At 42.9% G+C, this 22,189-nt stretch overlaps 3 protein-coding genes across 3 annotated transcripts in view; 1 reads left to right on the top strand and 2 right to left on the bottom strand.

The window, feature by feature from the left end:
* The window catches only part of LOC109036846 (uncharacterized), a 109,868-nt gene that overhangs the window by 61,241 nt on the left and 26,438 nt on the right, over window positions 1–22,189 (top strand). The gene's annotated exons all lie outside the window — the stretch shown is intronic.
* Window positions 1–22,189, bottom strand: part of LOC109036839 (uncharacterized) — a 30,392-nt gene that overhangs the window by 6,378 nt on the left and 1,825 nt on the right. The window contains exon 3 of the mRNA XM_072304370.1: window positions 17,428–17,995. Coding sequence (XP_072160471.1) covers window positions 17,428–17,995 — 568 coding nt within the window. The remainder of the gene's footprint in view (window positions 1–17,427; window positions 17,996–22,189) is intronic.
* LOC109036842 (uncharacterized) lies at window positions 6,543–17,377 on the bottom strand. The gene is made up of 4 exons (XM_072304371.1): window positions 17,345–17,377; window positions 16,415–16,645; window positions 14,573–14,854; window positions 6,543–11,477 (listed from the first exon to the last, which is right to left on the bottom strand). Exons 1-4 carry the CDS (start codon window positions 17,375–17,377, stop codon window positions 10,962–10,964), a joined length of 1,062 nt encoding a protein of 353 aa, XP_072160472.1. The 3' UTR covers window positions 6,543–10,961.

Below are 22,189 nucleotides of genomic sequence, written 5' to 3'. Positions count from 1 at the left end.
CTTCGTTGAAAAATTTCCCGGTGGAAAAATAAAATGACTGCGGAAATTTTGGAACGTCGCATGACGCTTATGATACTGTGGCCGGAAGGTGACGAATTAATGCCAATTCTAATCCAACTACAAATAGCTACAGGATGCTTATTGATCTGCCGGATCTTTTTAAATCTATAAATCTTATCCATCTATCGTTTTAGGAAATAGAAGGCTTATTGTCTTTCAAAAAGTACGAAATGGGAGTTGAAAACACGTGCCCCAAAAAATTTACAGGTGACCTGTGACGAGTGTTCTGTCTGTTCAATATGAAAACATTTTGGTGTGCCTATTTTAATCAAGATATGTGAGCTCTTTCATTCGATGTACTATGTGTACGTTATCATAGTTGATAACCGGACAAGGTACGAATATAAGCGTTTGGATAAAATATTTTTTCCAGCCTCGCACGTGGAACACGATTTGCACAACGGAAATGACTGAAATTGACATTTTTCTTTGAAATCTTCAGATACTTTAGATTAAATGGCGTACAAAATAGTCTGAAAATTTTGGAAAAAAATATTCACAATTTTCCTAGTAAATTCGGTTTTTATCGAAGGAAACTTGGCAACGTCTGAAGGCTCATTTGGCGTTCTTCCTTAGCATGGCAGGGTAGTATACGAGGTTGTCATGAGGGTTCCCCACCCGGGCACTCGTGCGCAATATTGCGCAGTTAGGTGTCTCTTAGTTTGACGTCGTATGCCACATGAGCACTTAAATCTAAATTCCTCTCCGCATTTTACTGTGCGTCACTGTTTAAAAGGAAAGACCCTATGAATACTGCAGTGCTATACTGCCGTGCCAAGGAAAAACGCCGTACGAACCTTTAGGCGTTGCCAAATTTCCTTCGGTAAATCACACATTTCAGGGGAAATTTTTGTTTATTTTTCCTCCAATGTTTTAGATATTATGTTCGCAATTTCACCTAAAGTTCCTGAAAATTTCAATGAAAAATATGCATAGCTTTCCTTAAAAATTAACATTTTATCGAAGGAAATTTGACAACTCTTGAATGTTCACACGGCATTCTTCCGTAGCACAGCAGTATAGGGAAACACGCTTTCACTGACAATGAGGGAAAATTTGCTACGGATACTGAATTCCAATTCAAATCGTACACTGAACATTCTCGGTTCAGATTTCAGTAAGCTGAACCGAAAAAGTTTGACGTTCGATACGTACCGAAATTGTTATTTATATGAAAAGTTCGGCCACACGTACTGAACTACCGTTCACATTGAACACCGAGCATTCTCGGTTCAAGTGACCGAAGTTTTTGATCACAGGCACCGAATTTCAGTTATGAGCCTAAGCACCAGTGACATGGCGTGCTTTGCGATATATCGATTTATCTGCCATTCGCCACTCTGCCATTCTGCTTTTCACGCCTCGCCACTGTTCTGATAACCTAAACCGAAAATATAACTTTGGTGCTTTGTCGCGAATTTTTTTTAGTGTATTATAGGAACATTTAGCAGATAACGTCCGATTAAGGTCCGCCTTCAATTTCAACGCATAGGCAACAAACATACACAGGAGCGCGAATAGTTGTCTACTCGAAGAAAAGATAACAAAATGCACCGCTCCGCAACGTTTGATTGAACCGACGAAATACGTTATGACGCAATTGGTTGGTATTGTTCATTTCAAGTTCTCCTTCAATTTTTCCGAATAGGCAACAAATATAATTCTATGGATATCAGAAACGAACTCAATGGAAGCGCAATCGTTTCTCTGTGGGAAAATGGCGACTGCGCAGGTGATTATGGGTGGGGTAATTCGAAAGAAACGCAATTTTTCGGGAGTTTCTGGGGTAAAATGTACGTATTTCATTTTTTTCAAATTCCGGGGATACATCAGCATGGAGATTAGCGAAAAAATTTGTCTTGGTTTATAAAGGCATTTTCTTTTCTTCAAAGGAAAGCACTTTGAGTGAAAAATGTCTTATCATTATGAAGCAAAGAAAAAATTTAACTTCATCATCGATGACAATGTTAAAGGCTTAGACTTAACCTGTAAAATATCTCGTTCGAATGATGGAGGAAAGAAAAATAAATTATCCAAGGAATATGTTAGAGAAATTTTCCTCCGAATGGAAAAACAAAACATTAAGCGAAATAAATTGCCTTTAAATCAAAGCACATGTTTGGCTAAATTTGCGAGTGAAAAAAAAAAAAAAAAAAACGTGAACGTCTATTCTTCCCAATGTTGTCGACTGTTTCGTAAACACTGAGCTGTAGGGGGCTGGGGGCAGGGTCCGCTTGATGATTGACCCTGTTCTGCGACCTTTCTCGTAGCGCGATTGGCACCTGCCCATATATGAGGTTAGCTCAGCTGTTATTAATGTCTTCGATTCAATTGATGAGAAATTGGGATGGTAACGGAATAATATTGTCCTCATATTGAGAGCCATTCTCAATCATCCGGTTTTATTTTCACAGATTGAAAAAAAATAGACACCTTTACGGGTTTTATGTACAAAAATCTGACAAAACGAACAATCATCTTTCAAAACGAGACAAAATTTTAAAAATTGAACGAGAAGTGAAGACACGAACGTTAGGGTGGGACTTATTTTTTTAAATCGACAAAACCAAATGTTGCACGGTCTTAAATGGTTCTATGTGATAAAAAAACACGGTAGCCAAGAGGATTTTGAGAAAAAAAATTTTTAACCCGGCGCGCACAGGGCCTAAACATCGAGATTTTTTTGGTTTTTTAGGCATTTTCGCCGTATATTTTTGATATTTTTGCCAGCAACACAGATTTGACGCTAGATGTCCAAAAATTGGTAAAAACCTAGCACATACCTTGCAGATTAAGGGAAAATTTGTGTTTTTCTCCTAGGTCACTTTCACTTCGCTTGGTAATGCCGAAACTCTCCGCTCGGCAGCTCTAAAAATCGAAATTTCGCCGTTTTTTAACGCATAATGAACTTTTTGAGCAACCTATAATGGTAGTAAAAATCCGAAAATTTGTGGAAAGCAAGTCCATACCATCAGTATGGAAGGGCAAATGTCAGAAAACTCCTAGGTCTTTCATTTTCTGCCAAGCTATGCATACAATGTTGGAAAACCCGTCAAAAATAGCTCAATTTTGACCGTTTTTTTCGCGTTCGAAAATTTATTGGACGCCCTGTAATGACAATGAAGGTCCGAAATTTTGTGGAAAGTAAGTTCATACCATTTGTATGGAATAAAAAATTTTACTTGGTTCCTCCGTCTTATATTCTTCGCCCTCCGATACCCGAAATGGCAGCGAAAACGTCAAAAATACCTCAAATTGGCCGTTTTTGGAGAATTTTTTTGAACACCTTGCAGTGGCAGTGGAGGTCCAAAAATTTGTACGTTGTGCGGTGCCCGCAATCGTATCGGAAACGTCAAGTGTACCCGAATTCGGCCAATTTTTCGTGTGAAAAATTTTTTTGGCACCCTGTTATGACATCGGGGACTCTTATAAGTGCAAGGAAATATACGTTGTACATCACTAAGGAACGGCAATTTTTCTAAGACCCTTGCATTTTTTATTGTTGTCGTTAGACGCCCTAAAGTGAGGCGAACACTTCAAAAATACCTAAATTTATCGATTGCTTTCTTTCAACACTAGCTTCTTACATAGCTTCGGACTTCCATTGTCAGTACAGGGTGTCTCAAAAGTAATTGGGTAAAAAAAAATTGGCTGAATTCGGGTACACTTGACGTTTCCGATACGATTGCGGGCACCGCACAACGAGGAATGCATAACATAGGAACGAAGCAGAATTTTTTATTGCATGAAGATGGAATCAACTTACTTTCAGCAAAGTTTTCGACGGCCACTGTCATTACAGGGTGTCTATGAAATTTTGATGGCGAAAGACCGGTCAAAATGGAGGTATTTTTCACTTATTTGTGTATCTGAAGACACCGTGCGACAAACAATCAAACATCTATGGATCTTTTGAAATTTGCCCTTCCATACTAGTGGTACGGACTTGCTTTCCCCAATTTTCGAACTTCCAGAGTCATTACAGGGTGTCTAATAAATTTCGCCATTGAAGAAACGGCCGAATTGAGGTATTTTTGACGTTTTCGAAGTGATTGCGGGCACCGCACAACGAGGAATGTAAGACATAGGAACCAAGTAGATTTTTTTATTCCTTGCGGATGGTATGAACTTACTTTGTACAAATTTTTGGACCTCCACTGCCACTGCAAGGTGTTCAAAAAAATTCTCCAAAAACGGCCATTTTGAGGTATTTTTGACGTTTTCGCTGCCATTTCGGGTATCGCAGGGCGAAGAATATAAGACGGAGGAACCAAGTAAAATTTTTTATTCCATACAAATGGTATGAACTTACTTTCCACAAAATTTCGGACCTTCATTGTCATTACAGGGCGTCAAATAAATTTTCGAACGCGAAAAAAAAACGGTCAAAATTGAGCTATTTTTGACGGGTTTTCCAACATTGTATGCATAGCTTGGCAGAAAATGAAAGACCTAGGAGTTTTCTGACATTTGCCCTTCCATACTGATGGTATGGACTTGCTTTCCACAAATTTTCGGATTTTTACTACCATTATAGGTTGCTCAAAAAGTTCATTATGCGTTAAAAAACGGCGAAATTTCGATTTTTAGAGCTGCCGAGCGGAGAGTTTCGGCATTACCAAGCGAAGTGAAAGTGACCTAGGAGAAAAACACAAATTTTCCCTTAATCTGCAAGGTATGTGCTAGGTTTTTACCAATTTTTGGACATCTAGCGTCAAATCTGTGTTGCTGGCAAAAATATCAAAAATATACGGCGAAAATGCCTAAAAAACCAAAAAAATCTCGATGTTTAGGCCCTGTGCGCGCCGGGTTAAAAATTTTTTTTCTCAAAATCCTCTTGGCTACCGTGTTTTTTTATCACATAGAACCATTTAAGACCGTGCAACATTTGGTTTTGTCGATTTAAAAAAATAAGTCCCACCCTAACGAACGTGCGAACAGAAACTAACTACTACAAATTAATATTCAGAAAATGTGAAAACGCTCCGTTCCTGAGACGAGATCGAGCTTGACTAAATAGTGAAACATGGACCGCATTAAGCAAAAAGGAACAAAGCCACATAAGCTATTGATAAATTTAATGGACCACTAGACAAGGTACGAATTTAAGCGATCTGATACATGTTTCTTAACCAGAATTTCACGTAGAAAACGATTCACACAACGAAAATTACTGAAACCAACTCCTAACGAAGATATTAACGTTTTTATTTCACATTGGTTACGAGGAATTTGAACTGCCCGCTCACAAGAAACTCAAACTCTACGTGAGTCAAATCGCCCACTACAACGGTTTCAGCAAGCTTCTCAATCGAGCAATGTTCATTTCCCATCATGTGTTGTTCAAACCATTAGCAATTTGCTATAACTGAGCCAAAGCGTCAAGATTGAGGTTGCCAGATTTTTATATCGCAGAGACTGTCATGATAACGTTTAGCGCGCGATGTGAATCACGTAGAGCATTGAGTTTTCATGAGCGGGTGGTTTGAATTCACGCATTAAGAATCATTAAATATCTTCGTAAGGAGTTAATTTCGGTAATTTTCGTTGTGAGCATCGTGTTTTACGTAAAATTTTGGTTAAGAAACATGTATCAGAATGCTGAAATTCGTACCTTATCTAGTGGTCCATTGGGCAATTTGATCGTTTGCATGGAAACGGTTACGCGGATTTTTGTGCAAATTTCAGTAAATTTTCAGTAAAGTAAATTCCTTTCAACTTTCAAAAGAATCCGCACAAACGTTCTCTGGTAAAAAATTACATTTCCCGATTAAATTTAGCGGTGGCTGATGCGGCTTGGTTCCTTTCTGCCAACCGCGGTCTAAATGAGCCTCCGATCACGATAGGTATAATATGCAGCTTAGAAAATCAAATCATATTTACAGATAAATAAACATATGTAATAAATATTTACGGGCATGTATCATAACAGACGTTTACTGCATAATGGAATGCACAAAAAACTTAAACCTAATGTAACCTACCTAAGATGTATAAAACTTTAAAAGTATTTTATCACAAAGGCGCTGACTCATCTTAGACACCAAAAACGAGAGTACAACCCAATTTCTTTGAGAAATGAAGTATTTTCCTGCTCATGATAGGGTCATACAAAATTTTTTAGGGTGAGGTTTCGAATTGTTCAGTACAAAAGAAAAACCTGATAGAGGTGAAAAATGTAGAATTTCAGTTCTCACCCTGAGGGAAATGGTCCTCTTACATACGCCGCGCCGCGACAATTACCCGCCAATCCGCGTAAAAAGAACCGTAAATCTTTTTAAAGCAACCGAACGTTCCGTTGAGATGATTGGAATACTGTTTGGGACAAGGAGATTTCCAGTTGTTTCAACGAGGGACTCCTGTCAGAGGAACGGCAGATTTAACAGGAATTCCAATGGATCCAACAGGAAACTTTTCTCAAGGCAATGGTGAACGCTTCCTATAATGCTCCCCTAACATTGGGTCGACATTTCAAGTCATCATTTCGATTTAAAGTTATGCTTTATTATTCAGAATTTTAAATCAATCATGTCAGAATCTAGTGACATCGCTGGCACACTCCAAGAGATTTTCTTCAATTTTTCGTCTATATCCTCATCTTTGAACTGTGCTTACATAGGTCAAAATATGGAGTTCAGGTGTTGCGCCACATGATGCAGAGTTAACCTCTCTAAACTGTGTTAATTATTACCCTCTTTCCCCGCCTTAAGGCCTATTCTGCTGACTCCCTGTCATATTGAAGGGCGAGAAACTTTTCTAAAAATAAAGACTTTGGCACTATAAAGCTTGAAAAAAATAAGTATTTAATTACGCCCTAAAATGCGATTCCGGACGGCACTCATTTAGGATTTACCAGTTTCAGATAATGTAAAAAGCTCACGTTAGAAATTTACGAAATTTAGTCTTAAATTGGACGAGGTTGCGTCTAAATGTGTGTCAAACTAAATTATTCGTGAACGTTTTATACGAAAAACTATTGAACCGTTTGCCTACTGTAGGATTTTAAGTATAAAATTTTGGATAATACACCCGATTGGAGGTATTATAAAGAACTGGAATTTAATTTCGAACTTCGATAGACTATTCTGCAGTGCTAAGGAAAAACGTCGTATGAACTTCAGGCGTTGTCAAATTTTCTTTGATAAAACATGAATTCCCTCATATACTTATGAATATTTTTCCTCTAATTTTTCAGTGAATTTTGTTCGTATTTTGATCCAAAGTTCCTGTTTGAAGGAAAAATATCCATAACTTTCTTCAAAAATAAACATTTTATCAAAGGAAATTTGGCAAGCCTCGAAGGTTTGTACGGCGTTCTTCCTAAGCGCAGGAGTATTTGTTGCGTACTTCGTCGTTCTCCTCACGAAGGAACGTAACTCCATTTCAATGTTGCCAAATTTCCCCTCGTAAATTGCATGTTGAACAGGAAAATTTTCGGAAATTATGACTAGAAATTTCACTGATTTTTCCTCAGATTTCATGCAAAAATCATGACAATTTTTGATGAAAATGCATAGGTGCAACTCTCTAAAATAAATGAATTGCTTGAGTCAATTTGGCAACCTTGGAATGGAGTTACGTTCTTTCGTGCGGGTTGCGGCGACTTGTGCGACGAGAAAAAATGAGGAGCTCAGAAAAACTGTATAAACCCGTGACCTGAAAATGGGCCTCTGAAGCGGTGTCTCATGACATGACTAACAGAGACATTTTTTGAGCTCATTCTGAGTTCCCAACACGACCTCGGCTTCCCTTTTTTGGCTCATCATTAATTTTTTTTTCCGGAAAAAGTGACTGATGGAAGCAATTCACTTTGAGCCACTGTAAAGCCCAACCCGCATCTAAGTAGAGTATGCATGAGTTTTGATCCAATGGACGGAGCCGGGGCCGGAAGCCTGGATGAGGTATCATTTTTGAGGAAAACTAATTATTTGGCACCATGCCGCTACTTTTGTCTTCTGCAACGTCTAAATTCAGAAAAGTGTGTTGGATTTTTGGCGTGATTTTCTCAAATTGACGCCTGAAATTGAACTTATTTTCAATCGCAGCGGAAAATAAAACTAGATGACATTTTCAAACATTTTTTAAACTTTGAATTTTCCTTCATCTCGTGCGAGAATCCCAGAATTTGTATGAATCATAACTTAAAGGTAGCCTTAATAATTCGACAGTCAGTCAGAAAAATTTTCGAGTACTTCTGCGTTGTTGCATGAGTATTTTTTGCGAGTTAGAATAAGTACTAATAAGTACCTCATGCATACCATTATAGGTACAATTTCTTTTAATTAGAATGAGGTAACAAATGAAACTTTTACAGCATCGAAGAAAATATGCGGAGCTTTTGCTGCAAAAATACTGTAATCTTTCTAATTTTTACGAATCTACACTGATATTTGAGCAAAATTCTTGAACCTTGCCAAAAATCCCTTTTTTTCACAATGACTATTTTTCAAAGACGTGTAATCACGTTCAAGTCAATTCTTAGCATAAATTGTTAAAACTCAATTTCGTGACAAGGACATTGTTACATGTATGGGTCAATATTAATGAAGTGCTAAAAGTTAATTACAAAATTCCGATTTTTTTAAATTAACTACCCCCGGAGCTGGAGTTTCAATAGCTCATGCCAAAAAGTACTTTAGCGCAGAGTGCGAAGACAGCTGCGAATTATTTGGTGGCAACTTTCAAAGCTTTGGTCATAAAATTAATAAATAAATACATTAATGGAAGAATGGAAGATAAACAGGCAACTTTTTCATAGGGTAAAATAACCAACTATCATTCTAAGGAACCACGAGGCCCGTTCCATTTGGCCGAACATTTTTTTGGTTTCTCGGAAAGTTGGACTGGGTTCGACAGAAACGCGACAAGCTTAGTTTCGAGAAAAAATGAGCTGGGAGTAGTTTCAAATTGAACTACGAATGTCTATTCCGATGACTGTATCAATTATGTGCGGTAGACCTATTCATCCAATTCGGTCGCGTTTATCCATTAATTTCTGCGAATGTGCTCAAAACATCCAGACGAACATTTTACTATTTTCAAGAAGGAAAAACAAAGAATTTTCTGAGAACTTTACGGGAAATTTTCTTAGAAAGTCTCCTGTCCTGGAAAACATGTTGAGAATATTTTTTTAAATATTCAATTGTGAGCAGAAGAGGCGGTAGGGATGTCCTATCGATACTCGGTAAGCTATCGAAACAATTCCGTTCAAAGGTAGTAATGATTAGGAGAGCCTTGCTGCTGTGCTAAGGAAGAACGCCGTATGAACATTTGAGAGTTGCCAAATTTCTTCCGATAAAATATAAATTTTCAAGAAGATTCATGAATATTTTCCCTTGAAATCTTCAGGAACTTTAGGTGAAATTGTCTGAAAAACTGGGAGAAAAATAATCATAAGTTTTCTCGAAAATGTGCATTTAAGCAAAGGAAATTTGGCAACGCTTGAAGGTTCATACGGCGTTCTTCCTTAGCACGGCAGCTTAGGTAGGGGCGATTCATGAATATTGGCAACACCGTTTTCCCGCCATTTAAATATATGTAAAACGATTGACTCTTTACGAGGCAGCTTGCCACACCTAAGATCACTATTTCTAATGAATTTAGACGGAGGAAAGTATGAAATAGTAAGTATTGCCAACTTACAAAATTGCCACTGTACTAAGGAGTAGCAACCCAAACATTGAGACCCAGAAAAAATGAGCTGCTGGCATGCTCATCAGTTTTATGGGTACAGCAAACAAACAAACAGACAACAATTCTTTGACTCAGAACTCGCGCAATGGGTCAGTTGCGCTGGTCACGGAATCGTGTTTTGATGTTTGATTCTTGCAGATCAGCTACGAATGATAAGATCTGCCTAAACAGCAACTTTCTACATTGGATATCAACCGAGATATCGCGTTTTGAAAAATTGGGTTCATGCCGTCATCCTCCGTCGTAGTGGCGCCCTTGGTTTCTTCCACCTTGCTTTCATCAGTTGGTAAAACAAATATTTCCTCTGTTTACTCAACGTGAAACTCGGAAGAAAGCAAGGTGGAAGAAACAAAGGGTGTGACTGCCGCGGTGGATGACGTCATAAACCGACTTTTTCAAAAGGCGATATCTCGGTTAATATCCAACATAGAGAGTTGCTGTTTAGACGGATCTTACTGTTCTAAGCTGACCTGCAAGAATCAAGCATGAAAACATAATTCCGTGACCGGCGCAACTGACGAGGTTACCACGGAATTTAGAGAATGAAATTCCTTGACAGTTCCCTGGTTTCTCAATCACATTTTGGTAAAATTCCCTGACAATATTGAAGATATGCCAGATTTAAAAATACACGATTTGATACAGCTCTGAGGCAAAATTTGTTGTTCGAAACATTAAACCCATTCCTGAAAGGAAATTAAGGTGACTGGACAATTTTTCCCTGACGTTTTCGTCATTTTCCCAGACATTTCCCGGTTTCCCCAGTACAGTATTTCCTGACTATGGCAACCCTGAACTGACTCATTCTTTGAGTCGGAGCTCATGCAATTCCGCCGGTGCCGGTTTCCACAACAGCAACTTTATCAAATTGTTAACGTACAAATATTTCGGGACGAGGTGAACACGGAATTGTGCACAATATCATGACCAAGCAATTGGTATGGCATGGGCATGTGAAGAGAATGCCTGATACCAGGTTGCCGAAGAAGGTGTTAAAGTGGGTTCCTGCACGTAGGCGACGGAGAGGGCGTCCAGCCAAACGGCGGGTAGAGGGCATCCGTGAAGAGATGGAGAGATGCCAGCTTCCGGAGGATCTCTACCATGACAGATTCCTGTGGCGGGTAGGCGTCGCAGAGCGCCCTAGCGCGCCGTAAAAGCGGCTTATACATACATACAACGAACATGGAAAACTTGGAAGCTGGCAGGGTTCAAGCGATGCTCCACTGTCCCCAAAAGCCGATGTTGAAGTTGAGCTGTCCGAGCTCCTCGGAGCGCCAGTTGTCGGCGCAGACCCTCCGGCCGGCGATGAGCCAATCCCGGACGTGGATGCCCATGCGGAGGACCTCCTGTCCGTGGACGTAGGCGTCCTCCTGGTCGCTGATTTTGGTGCCGACGAGGCTCATGCCGAGCCGGGCGCGGTCGTCGGCGAGGAGCTCGTCGAAGCGGACCGTCTCGATGCGGAGGTCGTAGGTGTTCATCGGGGCGATGCGGAGGAGGGCGGCGCACTTCCCCTCGCAGCGGAGGTTCCGCACCACCGCCGAGATAGTCCGCCCGGCGTCCACCAGCTTCGGGTCCGTGTAGTACGGCGCCGCCCCGATGATCGCCGAGGGCACCGCCGTCTGCGAGAACGCCCACCGGCTGTGGATCACGTCCACCGTGTCCACCACCACGTTCGAGATGTTCCGCGGCTTCCAGCCCAGCTGGATCACCGGGTCGTTGTGCACCTGCAAAGGTTCACTCCTTTTACTAGCACACACTCGTATTTGGGGCACATGACGTTGCATCCACTCAACCAGCAGGTTAGGTTAGGTTAGGTTAGATTAGGTTAGGTTAGATTAGGTTAGGTTAGATTAGGTTAGGTTGATTAGGTTAGGTTGGGTTAGGTTAGGTTAGGGTGGATGCAATGTCACGCACCCTCGTATTTGGACACGGAATCTTGATCGCATCCAGCAGGCCGATTATGGAAATGTTGTGTCTGTCGGGCGGACATAGGTTAAACAGCGGCGAAGCGTGAGCCGGCCGATAATTGAAATTGATAGACGAAGCTATCAGGGTGTCTACCAGCTGGAAAAAAAACTAAATCGGGGACTTTTTTGATGAAAATTGGGGGCATTTTTACCAAGTTACACGAAAGAAAAGCCGCGAGAGAAAGCGACATAAAATGAAGTACAGATAAACTCGACACTGAGCTCGCGAGGTTTCGGACCGTTCTCGCCGAAACTTTCGGCGAGAAGACGTCAGCGAGGGTTCGAATTTCTGCCGCCTTCCGCGCAATCGTGGCACCGCGAAAATTTGAAATTTTCGCCGGACGATTCTTCTCACTTTTTGGGGACCTGAACATGAAAATCAGGGACATTCGGGGTGATCGGGGACACCTTTCCAGAATCGGGGACTTTGGGGACCGATAGACACCCTGGCTATAGACAAAGAAGACAAAAGGAATATGGAGGAATCCTATTGGTGGAAGCGGGTGGTTGCAATCGACAAAGGAAGTAGGGAGGTAGGTAATAGACTTACTAACGACAAGAGACCCGACAGTCAATCTATCATTTTCCCTCTTAGTCTGTAAAGACCACCAGTTTCAACCAATGGGACCGCTCCATACTCCTTAGGTCTTCTTTGTCTACAGCTTTGTTTATCAATGTCAAAAATCGGCCCGCTGTTCGGCTATGTCTCGCTGCTTTATCGTGCTTTTGTCAGGTATATAGAATTCACGACAAGCTAAGGGCACCTCTTGAGTTTCCGACAGTACGGTGTCGTGAATTCCAACTGACAAAGGCACGACAAAGCAGCAATAAGACATAGCTGACCAATCGTGCCATTCAACCTATGTCCGTTCGACAAACAAAAAATGTCAATAATCAGCCCGCAGGTTGTCTACTAAGATTTCATTTTGGTTTCTCCTCACATTTTACTGCGATTTATTGGATGAAGTTTCCTGATTTTTTGCACGCATAAAGTGACATTCGTGTTCCACTTGTGCATGTGCTAAACTGTATGTATAATTTAAAAACACTTGACGAACTCAGAATTTGCTGATCCATGACCGATTATCCAGATATTTTCCGGTTTTTACTGACGGTAAGGTACTGACATCGACACGGATCCTAACTTAAGCTGACCGAATTCATGAGTCGCAAATTGAATATAGGCTGAAACGAGAAGAGACCCCTCATTGGTATATTGGCAAAGGCGGAGGCTTCTACTTTTGGGACTGCAACATTCAACTGTTAGCCAAACCTTTAGGTAGCTGTTTAACAACATGTTGCACATTTCGTTCAGAAAAAAGCCAAGTTTGGTACATTTTTCGGCACATGACATTAGTAGAAGCTTATCAAGGATCCAGTGGTTGGGCTAACACAGAGGTGTTGACTGTTGCTGTCTTAAGAAGCCCGAGTTGAGCAATTGGTTTAGCAATGCTGATCATCCACCAAGCAGGTAGGCCAACAGCCGAAAAATGAGTGATGACTGTTGCTCCTTTTGATGGGCCTGTTGCAAAATTTTGCTAGAGCAAAAATAAAAGAGTTGTTCCTTACAGATATTGTCTCAAAAATTACGATGAGCGCATCGGCAAAGTCTAAAATGCGCTTCTAACTTCACTACCTGCGTAAGACATTTGCGTTTTTTGTTTTTTTTTTTTTAAATTCCCGCTTCAAAAAGGATACTACAACACGGATGGACACTTCGTTAGGGGAGTCGTTCCATTCAATCCTGCTCAACATGGCCGACGCTTCCACGCGCAAGTTGAGGAGAGCACGAGGTCAATCAAGGCGGATATCCAACAACGCGAGAAAAATGTGAATGTAAACACGCCGATCGTTATCAGGTGGTTAGAATCATCGTCCTGTCACATATGTTTTGGCGGATTGGCGTCGGCTATGTTGAATATTGCGTAGTATCCTTGTGAGCAGGAGTTGGGTTGACTCCTCTGATGAAATGTTCACCTGTGCCGTGGTATCGTTTTCGAAGCGGGTAGCTCGAAAACACGCAAATTTCTTAAGCAAATTGTGAAGTAAGGAGACATTTCAGACTTTGCCGATACGTTCATCGTGAGTTTTGAAACACTTTCTGTGGGTAACAACTCTTATTTGGACGTATTTCTACCAAACAGAACTATGTTCTGGCGAGAAATATGAGGTGTGCTCTGGAAAGCTGCATAAGAAACAATGTGGTCAGTGGGCGTGATTCCTTCTGCGGAAAAGCGAAAAGCGGGATTTTAAATTCAGCGAACAGAACTATGTGCCAACTGAATGCGGGGCCCATGACTCTCATTGCCGCTGACGTCATTGGCGCTCTATTATTCTCATTCACTCTTACGGCTAGAGAACTAACGCGCACACCCCATATTTTTCACCTCCACATAAATCTGTTTGATAGAAACACGTCAATTTTTGCTATAGCAAGAGTTTGCAACAGGCCCATCATTGTCCACAAGGCAGTATTGAATCCCGAAAAGTAAAAGCTGGCACCTCACCAAAAGGCCAGTGGAGGGTCTTTTGTCGCTGGTGCTCTCCTTAAATAGCTCCTGCGGGGCGATTATTGAAATTGATGGACAAAGCGATAGACAAAGAAGACATAGGGAGTATGGAGCGATCTTATTGGTTGACATGGTTGGTTCTTATAGACTAAGGAAGAAAATGATGGACTAACTGTCGGGTCTTTGGTAGGTTGCCGTTAGTTAGTCCATTACCTACCTCCTATGTCCATTGTCACCACCTGCTTCCACCAATAGGATCCCTCCAAATCCCTTTTGTCGTCTTTGTCTATAGCTTTGTCTATCAATTTCAATAATCGGCTCGCTGTAGAGTATTATCATTACCTTCCAGACGACGACGTCGGTGACGTGGGCGTCGGAATAGTAGAGCTTGAGGGCGTCGTCGTTGGCGTGGAGGAAGACGGAGGTGATGGAGCCTCCGTGGGCGGGCAAGCCGTCCGTCTGGAAATAGAAAGCCCCGACCTGCTTGTAGTCCTCGACCCGGATCCTCACCCTGTTGTCCTCCTCGTGATTGGTCGCCTCCCTCGGGAAGAGGTCCACCGAGTTGAACGGCGGGGCGTTGAGCGTCACGCCGACACACGTCCACGTCTGGTTGTCGCTTACCGCCTGCCGGCAGAGCACTCGAATTACACATCCCGCAATCGAATAGTTAACTCGTGTCATTTATGAGGGTAGCGATTAAAATTAATCATGCCTCTTGTGATGAGTTCCGAATATTGTATTCCCAATATCGACGGTGAAACTGCCAAACCACGTATCTCGGTTTGCGACGTCGCAGACTTCCTGTGATACTTTATTTTTTAAATGAAAAACTACTTAACGTCCAGTCTTGAAAATTTCTGTGATTTTTCCTCTTCGTGCGGAGAAAATTCTGTGAAAATTTCAAGGAATGATATTGATTTGGTCTACTTCAAAAAAATAAAATGCGAGCGTAGATTTTTAAACACCGCAAACGAGATACGTGGTTTGGTAGTTTCACCGTCGATATGTGCTTCGAGCAGTTTTCGCTCTTACCTGAAGCGCCAGATACATCTTGCTAGACGCGCGTCTAGACGCGAAAAGTGGGATCCGATCCTAATTGAGCGAGTTACTGTGCAACCTGATTAGCTACGGAGATGGTCGAACACGACCGAAGGCCTACTCGCCGCTCAAGAAGCGCGTCTAGCTCACAGGTGTATCTAGCACTTAATCTCACTTAACCTAGTCTGGAGGAAAACAGTAGGATTACCCATTTTACGTTCTATGCGATGGTGATGATAGAGTCAACCATTATTGTATGGTGGCAAAGAAATTTAATACTACCCCTAATGATAGTATTCTAATTGAATTTCTTACAATTTCTTCAAGCATTATTCTCTCTCACTTAACATTACTTGACCTGACCTAACTTAACCCTGTCTTACATAACTGATTTACTCGAACCTCTCGCGGAGCTGAATTGATGTTTTAACCGATGGCTATGGTCACAATTACTAGGCTTTCATGGAGTCCTGAGGGCCCCACGTAAAGAAAGAGGATAGTGACAGAGTTCAAGACGTGATACGAGATAATTTCCAAATTCTGAGATGAATTCTTAACGCTTCTAGCTTAGATGGATATTTTTGCCGCAGATGACATTTTTCATTCGTTTCTCCCTAGCAAATACTAATTCCTATGAGTCGCGTTCTGCTTTAGCCCCATGAAAGCAGGAGAACTCATCTAGAGAGCGGCACAGGCATGAAAATACTCTCCCCCACGAAAAAAACAACTTAGCGCTGACAATGAGCCCTAACACTTTAAATAAAATAGTGCCACGATCCTTACAGCTGTATAGTCCAGCGGACTGATTGTTGAAATTGATCGACAAAGCTGAAGACAAAGAAGACATAAGGGGTATGGAGCAATCCTATTGGTTGAAATGGGTGGTTCTTGTAGACTTACGGAGAAAATGAACGACCAACTAAAGGATCTCTTGTGGGTTGCCTTTAGGTAGTCTATAGTACCTACCTCCTTTGTCCATCACAATCACCCGCTTCCACCAATAGGATACCTCCACATCTTTTGTCTTCTTTGTCTATAGCTTTGTCTAACGATTTCAACGATGAACCCGCAGCCTTACTGCCTCTGAAGTGTTAAGGCTCAGCGCTAAGTTGCTTTTTGCGTGCCCTACTGGTTCTCTGACGTTACCTGGTGGGAGATTAGTCTGAGACTGGACCTGTCATCCTTGCTGGAAACGTAGCCTTGGAGCGTGTTGGCCTGGTAGGCGTAGTTCTCGCCGGAGAGAACGCCGTGGCCGACGGTGAAGAAGTCTTTGGCGGTCGTGTACTCGAGCGCCCCCTTGATGTAGGTCCCCGGCTCGAAGTAAACGAAGTTGTGTTCGGGTGAAGTTTGATGTGACTCTTCCCGAGGACACCGTTGCTATCCTCCACCCAGTACACTCCGGCTTCGAAATACAGTGTAGACCTACGTAAACGCAATCGTGCCGTCAGTGTTTGCACCCGAACCTAATTTAACCTAACCTTACATATAATTTTACCTAACCCTTAGCCTCGTGAGAAAAAGAACGGGCCTGTTGCGAACTTGAGCTAGAGCAAAAATGAGAGTTACTTCATAGAGTAAATGGCTCAAAAATCAAGATGAGCGCGTCAGAAAATTCTGAAATACACTCCCAACTTCACTATCTGTATGAGAAATATGCGTTTTTTTACGCTCCCTCTTCAAAACTGACGCTACGACACGGGAGAGCATTGTGTAAGAGGAGTTGTTCCATCCAACCCTTACGCACTAGGATGGAACGCGACATTCAACATGGCCGACGCCAACCCGCCGAAACGCACGTGACGAGATGGGATTTTATCAACCGGCGTGTTTAGATTTAAATTTTCCTTGCGTTGATAAAAACCATGGCGCTCCCTCACAATTTGCGCGCGGGGTCGTCAGCCATGCTCATTATTGTAGCATCCAAGTGCGTAAGGGTTGGATGGAACCACTTCTCTTGATATCATTCATTATGGCCTTAACTTTGAGAGCTCCTTTGAGCTTAAGAGTACGTTTCAGAGAAAAACCAGTGGTACCATTGAGTTTCTCGCGAAATTTTACATAGGAGTCGATACCTACATGACGTATTCCTGACACATGGAAGAGCTGCATGGGATGGTTTTAGACGTTAGAGTATGAGCTCGACAAAGGAGGATTATTACCTGGTTCCGATGGTGCCGTCGACGATTTTGCCGGGTTTGAGGACTTGCACATCGGGGTCCATCTTGGCGGGAACGAGTTGGGGCGGGATGAAGGGGCTGGCGAAGATGAGGAGGGCGTTCCTGGGCTCCTCGCTGACGACGACCCCGCCTTCCTCGACGTAGCCGACACCGTCAGTTCGATAGCGGATGAGGTCGTTCTGGAACTCGACGGAGAACCTCCGCCCGGCGGGGTCGAAGGGGACGCAGACGAGGATGGTGTCCGGGCGCGGGGAGTAGATGCGGTAGGGGATGCGGGAGGGGCGGATGACGACGTTGGCGGGGGGCCCGAGGGGGGCGGCGTCGCTGGAGCGGATGCGGACCTCCACGTCGGTGGCGTACTGGAACTGGGACCAGCTATGTTGACGTTGGCCGCCGCCTCGAGGGTGACGCCGTCGCCGGAGGAGATCTCGAACTCCCGCCGCGGGTTCGCCGGGTCGTACATCCGCCCGTTCCCGTTGCGCGGGATCGACTCGTAGACGAAGGAGTCGCGCCAGCTCCGAAACCCACCGCACGCACCGCCACCTTGTACCTATTCACAGATTTCACATTCAAGGACCATGTCGTCACCTTCCAGGCAAAGTATCACAAGCGCCATGCGACGTTTAAAAATTTCCGCCGCCATTTTATTTCTTTAATGAGAAATTGTTGGTTGAATCTGTTTGGAAATTTCACTAAATTTTATCGGGAGCACGAAGAAAATTCAGTGAAATTTTCGGACAGCTTCGTTGAACAATTTCTCTGTAAACAAATAAAATGGCGGCGGAAATTTTTAAATGTCGCATGGCGCTTGTGATACTTTGCCTGGAAGGTGACGATGTATTCTAAGCTTCTTCTCCGTTTACCAACTAGGGTCTTCCACGAGGCTCATCTAAAGACATAAAGACGGAGCCAGAAGAAGAAAATGAAGCCCCCCGGTAAAAATTGGCAGTAGAATCTGTGTTCCAAAATACCATAGACCTACAGCCGGCTGTAAGATTTCCAATAGCTTCTAGAGCCGGCAACACAATTTCTTATAGCATTTTATAGCCGATGGCGATTAAGCAACAGCCTGGCGATAAAAAGTATGCTAAACGTTCCTAATTACGGATGCTAGGACTTAGTGAGTTTTTGGACTACCGCTCTCTTTTTGGGCCGCAGTATCTTGATTTAATTTGCGAGGAAAGCTCCGTTCTTTTGAAGGATGCCTGACATTCCTAAGATGTTGGAGCGCCTTCAATTTCGTATGATACTGTGCAATACCTCTGGTGTGAAATAGTTGCTTCAAGCGCCGCGGGCGGGCAGCCAGCGCTGAGCGCGCATTGGCGCCTGCAAACCTAACAGGGATACTTCACGCATTGCGCAATGCGTGAAGTATCCCTGTTAGGTTTGCAGGCGCCGCTCTGCGGCGCTCCGCTTTGTGTTAGGCTCTTATATTTAATCTCGCGGAGTCAGCGTTTTTCAACTCATGACTTTGAAATGTTTGCACACTCTGTGTGGATTATTCTCATTTTAATTTATGAAAAAAAATATGTAGTAAAGGAAAATATAATGTGCGTTTTGTAAATATTAATGTGATTTTGTACAAACTTAAGGATTTACAAAGCACAAGAATTTCTACTCAATTTCTTATAGCATTTTACAGCCGATGGCGAAAAAGCAACAGCCAGGCGATAAAGTGTAAAGCCCGGCGATATGAACTATATAGCCCGGCTGTATAATTTTTTATCGCTTCGTGTAGCCCGGCCGTTTTTACCAGGGCCGCTTCTCCTATAGGTTAGAGCAGCATAAAAACTAACTTTATCTGAGATTCCTGTAAGATTCCTCCTTGTTACCGCGCCAAAATAGGTTTATTATAAAAAGTCACCACCCCAACTTTATTTATTTGTTCGTTTTAGGCAAATAAAACGAGATAAGAAGAAGAAATATCACTGAAAAAACGAGATTAGGGCTGGGCCCTAGAATTGCTTCACCTCCACCGCCACAGGGCAGGCCCTGCGTGGGTGAGGCCCAGCCCTACCTGGACAGGGTCTACCTCTTACCAGGTAGGGCTGAACCCCTGAAGCAGGTAGATTTGGGCTCTACGCGCGCCGGGCCTGCCCCTATGGCGTTGGAGGTGAAGCAATTTTACCTACCCGGTTAGGGCTGGGACCTTCAGTGCAGGTACCAGCCCTAAACTCGTTTTTTCCGTGATGGAAAAATGAAGAGGACAAGTTCAAATCAAATCGTTTCCCGCGCATGGATTCACAGCGCCAGAATGACTTCACTTCTTTCCCGTGCTTTTGGATACGAGCACTCCGTCTTTATGTCTTCGGGCTCATCCATGCCTGTTCCGGCAATCTAATTGACCAGCGGTGTAATTTGGGGTAATCGAGTAGCCTCTTTGAAGCCTCTAGTGTGCCTGCGGGCTGATTGTTGAAATTGATAGACATAGGATGGACAAAGCGATGAACGAAGAAAACATAGGGAGTACGGAGCGATCCTAATGGCTGAAATGGTTGGTTCCTGTACACTAAGGGAGGAGATGATGGAGTAACTATAGGTCTCTCGTGGGTTGCCGTTAGTTAGCCTATTATCTACCCTCTCTATCCATTGCAACCACCCGCCTCCACCAATAGAATCCCTCCATATCCTTCGTGTCTTTTTTGTCTATCGCTTTGTCTATCGCTGCTGTACCTATCGCGCTACTATTTACTGGAATCACCCTGTCTACATTGCGAGTTGCCAAACTGCTTCTCATACTTTTTTCTCTCTCTTTTTACCATAGAACTAAACCATGCAATGCCTGAAAATTTCGCGGGAACTTCCTCTGGATTCCACAGAATGTACATAAAACATTTCGAGTACAATTATTGCTAAGTTTTCTGTAGAAAAAAAAAAAAAAAAAAAAAAAAAAAACCGAGAGGAAATCCAGCGACATCTGAATAAGAGGTACATTCGATTGTTTGCTTGTCCAGAAGAGAGATCTAAGTTTTAACAATTAGATTATACTGAGCAATAGTGACAATAAAGATGGTTGAAATTCTAATGTCTGCGGATGGACATTCGAAACTTAATGAAATTTTAAAAAATAAAATTTCGAACAGAAAGTTTAAAAAGTAAAATTTCAGACAGAAATTTTAGAAAGTAAAATTTCAGACAAAGAAGTGGATACTACGTCAATGCCGTCGTTCCATGTATCTGAAAAGCAGAAATGCTCATTACAAAGGTAAAAAACTCACGAGCAACAGATTTTCAAATCTCATGTTATGCTGTTTAGAACTCTAATGAATTAGTCACGTCAAAATGATGAATGGAACAGAATTCCAAAGAGGTTACTAAAAAGCACAGTTCCAGTGCGAAGGAGTCTGGAGGAAGGAGAGAACCACGACTAAGATGAGCCCAAGTGTAGGCCCAAAGTCTTTTCTTTGGCAGAGGCGATTCCAAAGCGTTGGCAACACTGTTAATACTCCATTTAAAGTCATTAAATGTATCGACACTATAGGTGAGACGAGCTGCCTCATCTACAATCGATTGTTTTACATACGTTTAAATGGAGGAAAATCAGTGTTGCCAACTTGCTGGAATTGTCACTGGTTTAGGGTGCCAACACATACGAGGGCTGTAGTGCCATGTGAGGAGAAAGAGGAGGAGGAGGAGGAGGAGGAGGAGGAGGAGGAGGAGGAGGAGGAGGAGGAGGAGGAGGAGGAGGAGGAGGAGGAGGAGGAGGAGGAGGAGGAGGAGGAGGAGGAGGAGGAGGAGGAGGAGGAGGAGGAGGAGGAGGAGGAGGAGGGAGGAGGAGGAGGAGGAGGAGGAGGAGGAGGAGGAGGAGGAGGAGGAGGAGGAGGAGGAGGAGGAGAAGAGGAAGAGAGTAAAGCTGTTTGAAGTAAGAGCGAGAAACTAGACCCGAAACGCATTCGCTTGCCTTCCTAATGGTCGTAACTGGTGTTGGTCCAGCACTGAAGAGCAAACAGCATAAATCTGCAAAGAAAAAGTTGCTCGTAATGAGTCACTCTGTTTTAAAGGAAGACGTGACGGCTACGACGTGATGTCAACATCTTGGTCTTCTCATTGAGAGCTATGCTTTCGAGATGCGACTTTAACGCCTTGTCTCCACGGGACGTTTCATGGGATTCTTCCCAAGTTCGAGTCGCAATAGTGAAACTTCTGGGCTTCTTCCCCGTTAAACAAAGCAGCACAATTTCTTCGCCTTCTCTCTTGAGTCGCTTTTAAGACCCCACAAGGACTTTTTTTTTTTTTTTTTTTTTTTTTTTTTTACTACTTCAAATAGCCTACAAGGGCTAATCCCACGCTTTTTAAGTCCCCCCCCCCTCCGTCCCTACTGAACCAGCCCCAGGCAACCATTGTTTGAGACCATCAAACTCGGGTCGCCTGGCCGGGAATCGAACCCGGGACCTTCCGAGTATAGAGCAAGCGCTACAACCACTACACCATAGGAGGCCGACTCTGCTTGGTGCCAGGGGTGCAGAATCATCCAAGCTTCCACATTTCCACGCGCCCGTCAGCCGGCTTTCCACAATTTTCTCATCAGTTTTCCATAAAATTGTCCACCAATCTGAAAAAAGATGATATTTCTCTTCTGTTTTCTTTTGATTTTCGACTTTTGGCCCCTCGAAATGTTCCCTCCTTCCACATTTTTGGGGCTTTTCCACGTTTTTTGCACCCCTGCTTGGTACTAAGATAAATCGTCACCTTCCAGGCAAAGTATCACAAGCGCCATGCGACGTTTAAAAATTTCCGCCGTCAT

Source organism: Bemisia tabaci, chromosome 9 (assembly GCF_918797505.1).
Source record: "Bemisia tabaci chromosome 9, PGI_BMITA_v3".
Classification (NCBI taxonomy): Eukaryota; Metazoa; Arthropoda; class Insecta; order Hemiptera; family Aleyrodidae; genus Bemisia; species Bemisia tabaci.
The sequence above is the reverse complement of the archived record's forward strand: the minus strand, read 5'-3'. Positions and strand labels throughout refer to the sequence as shown.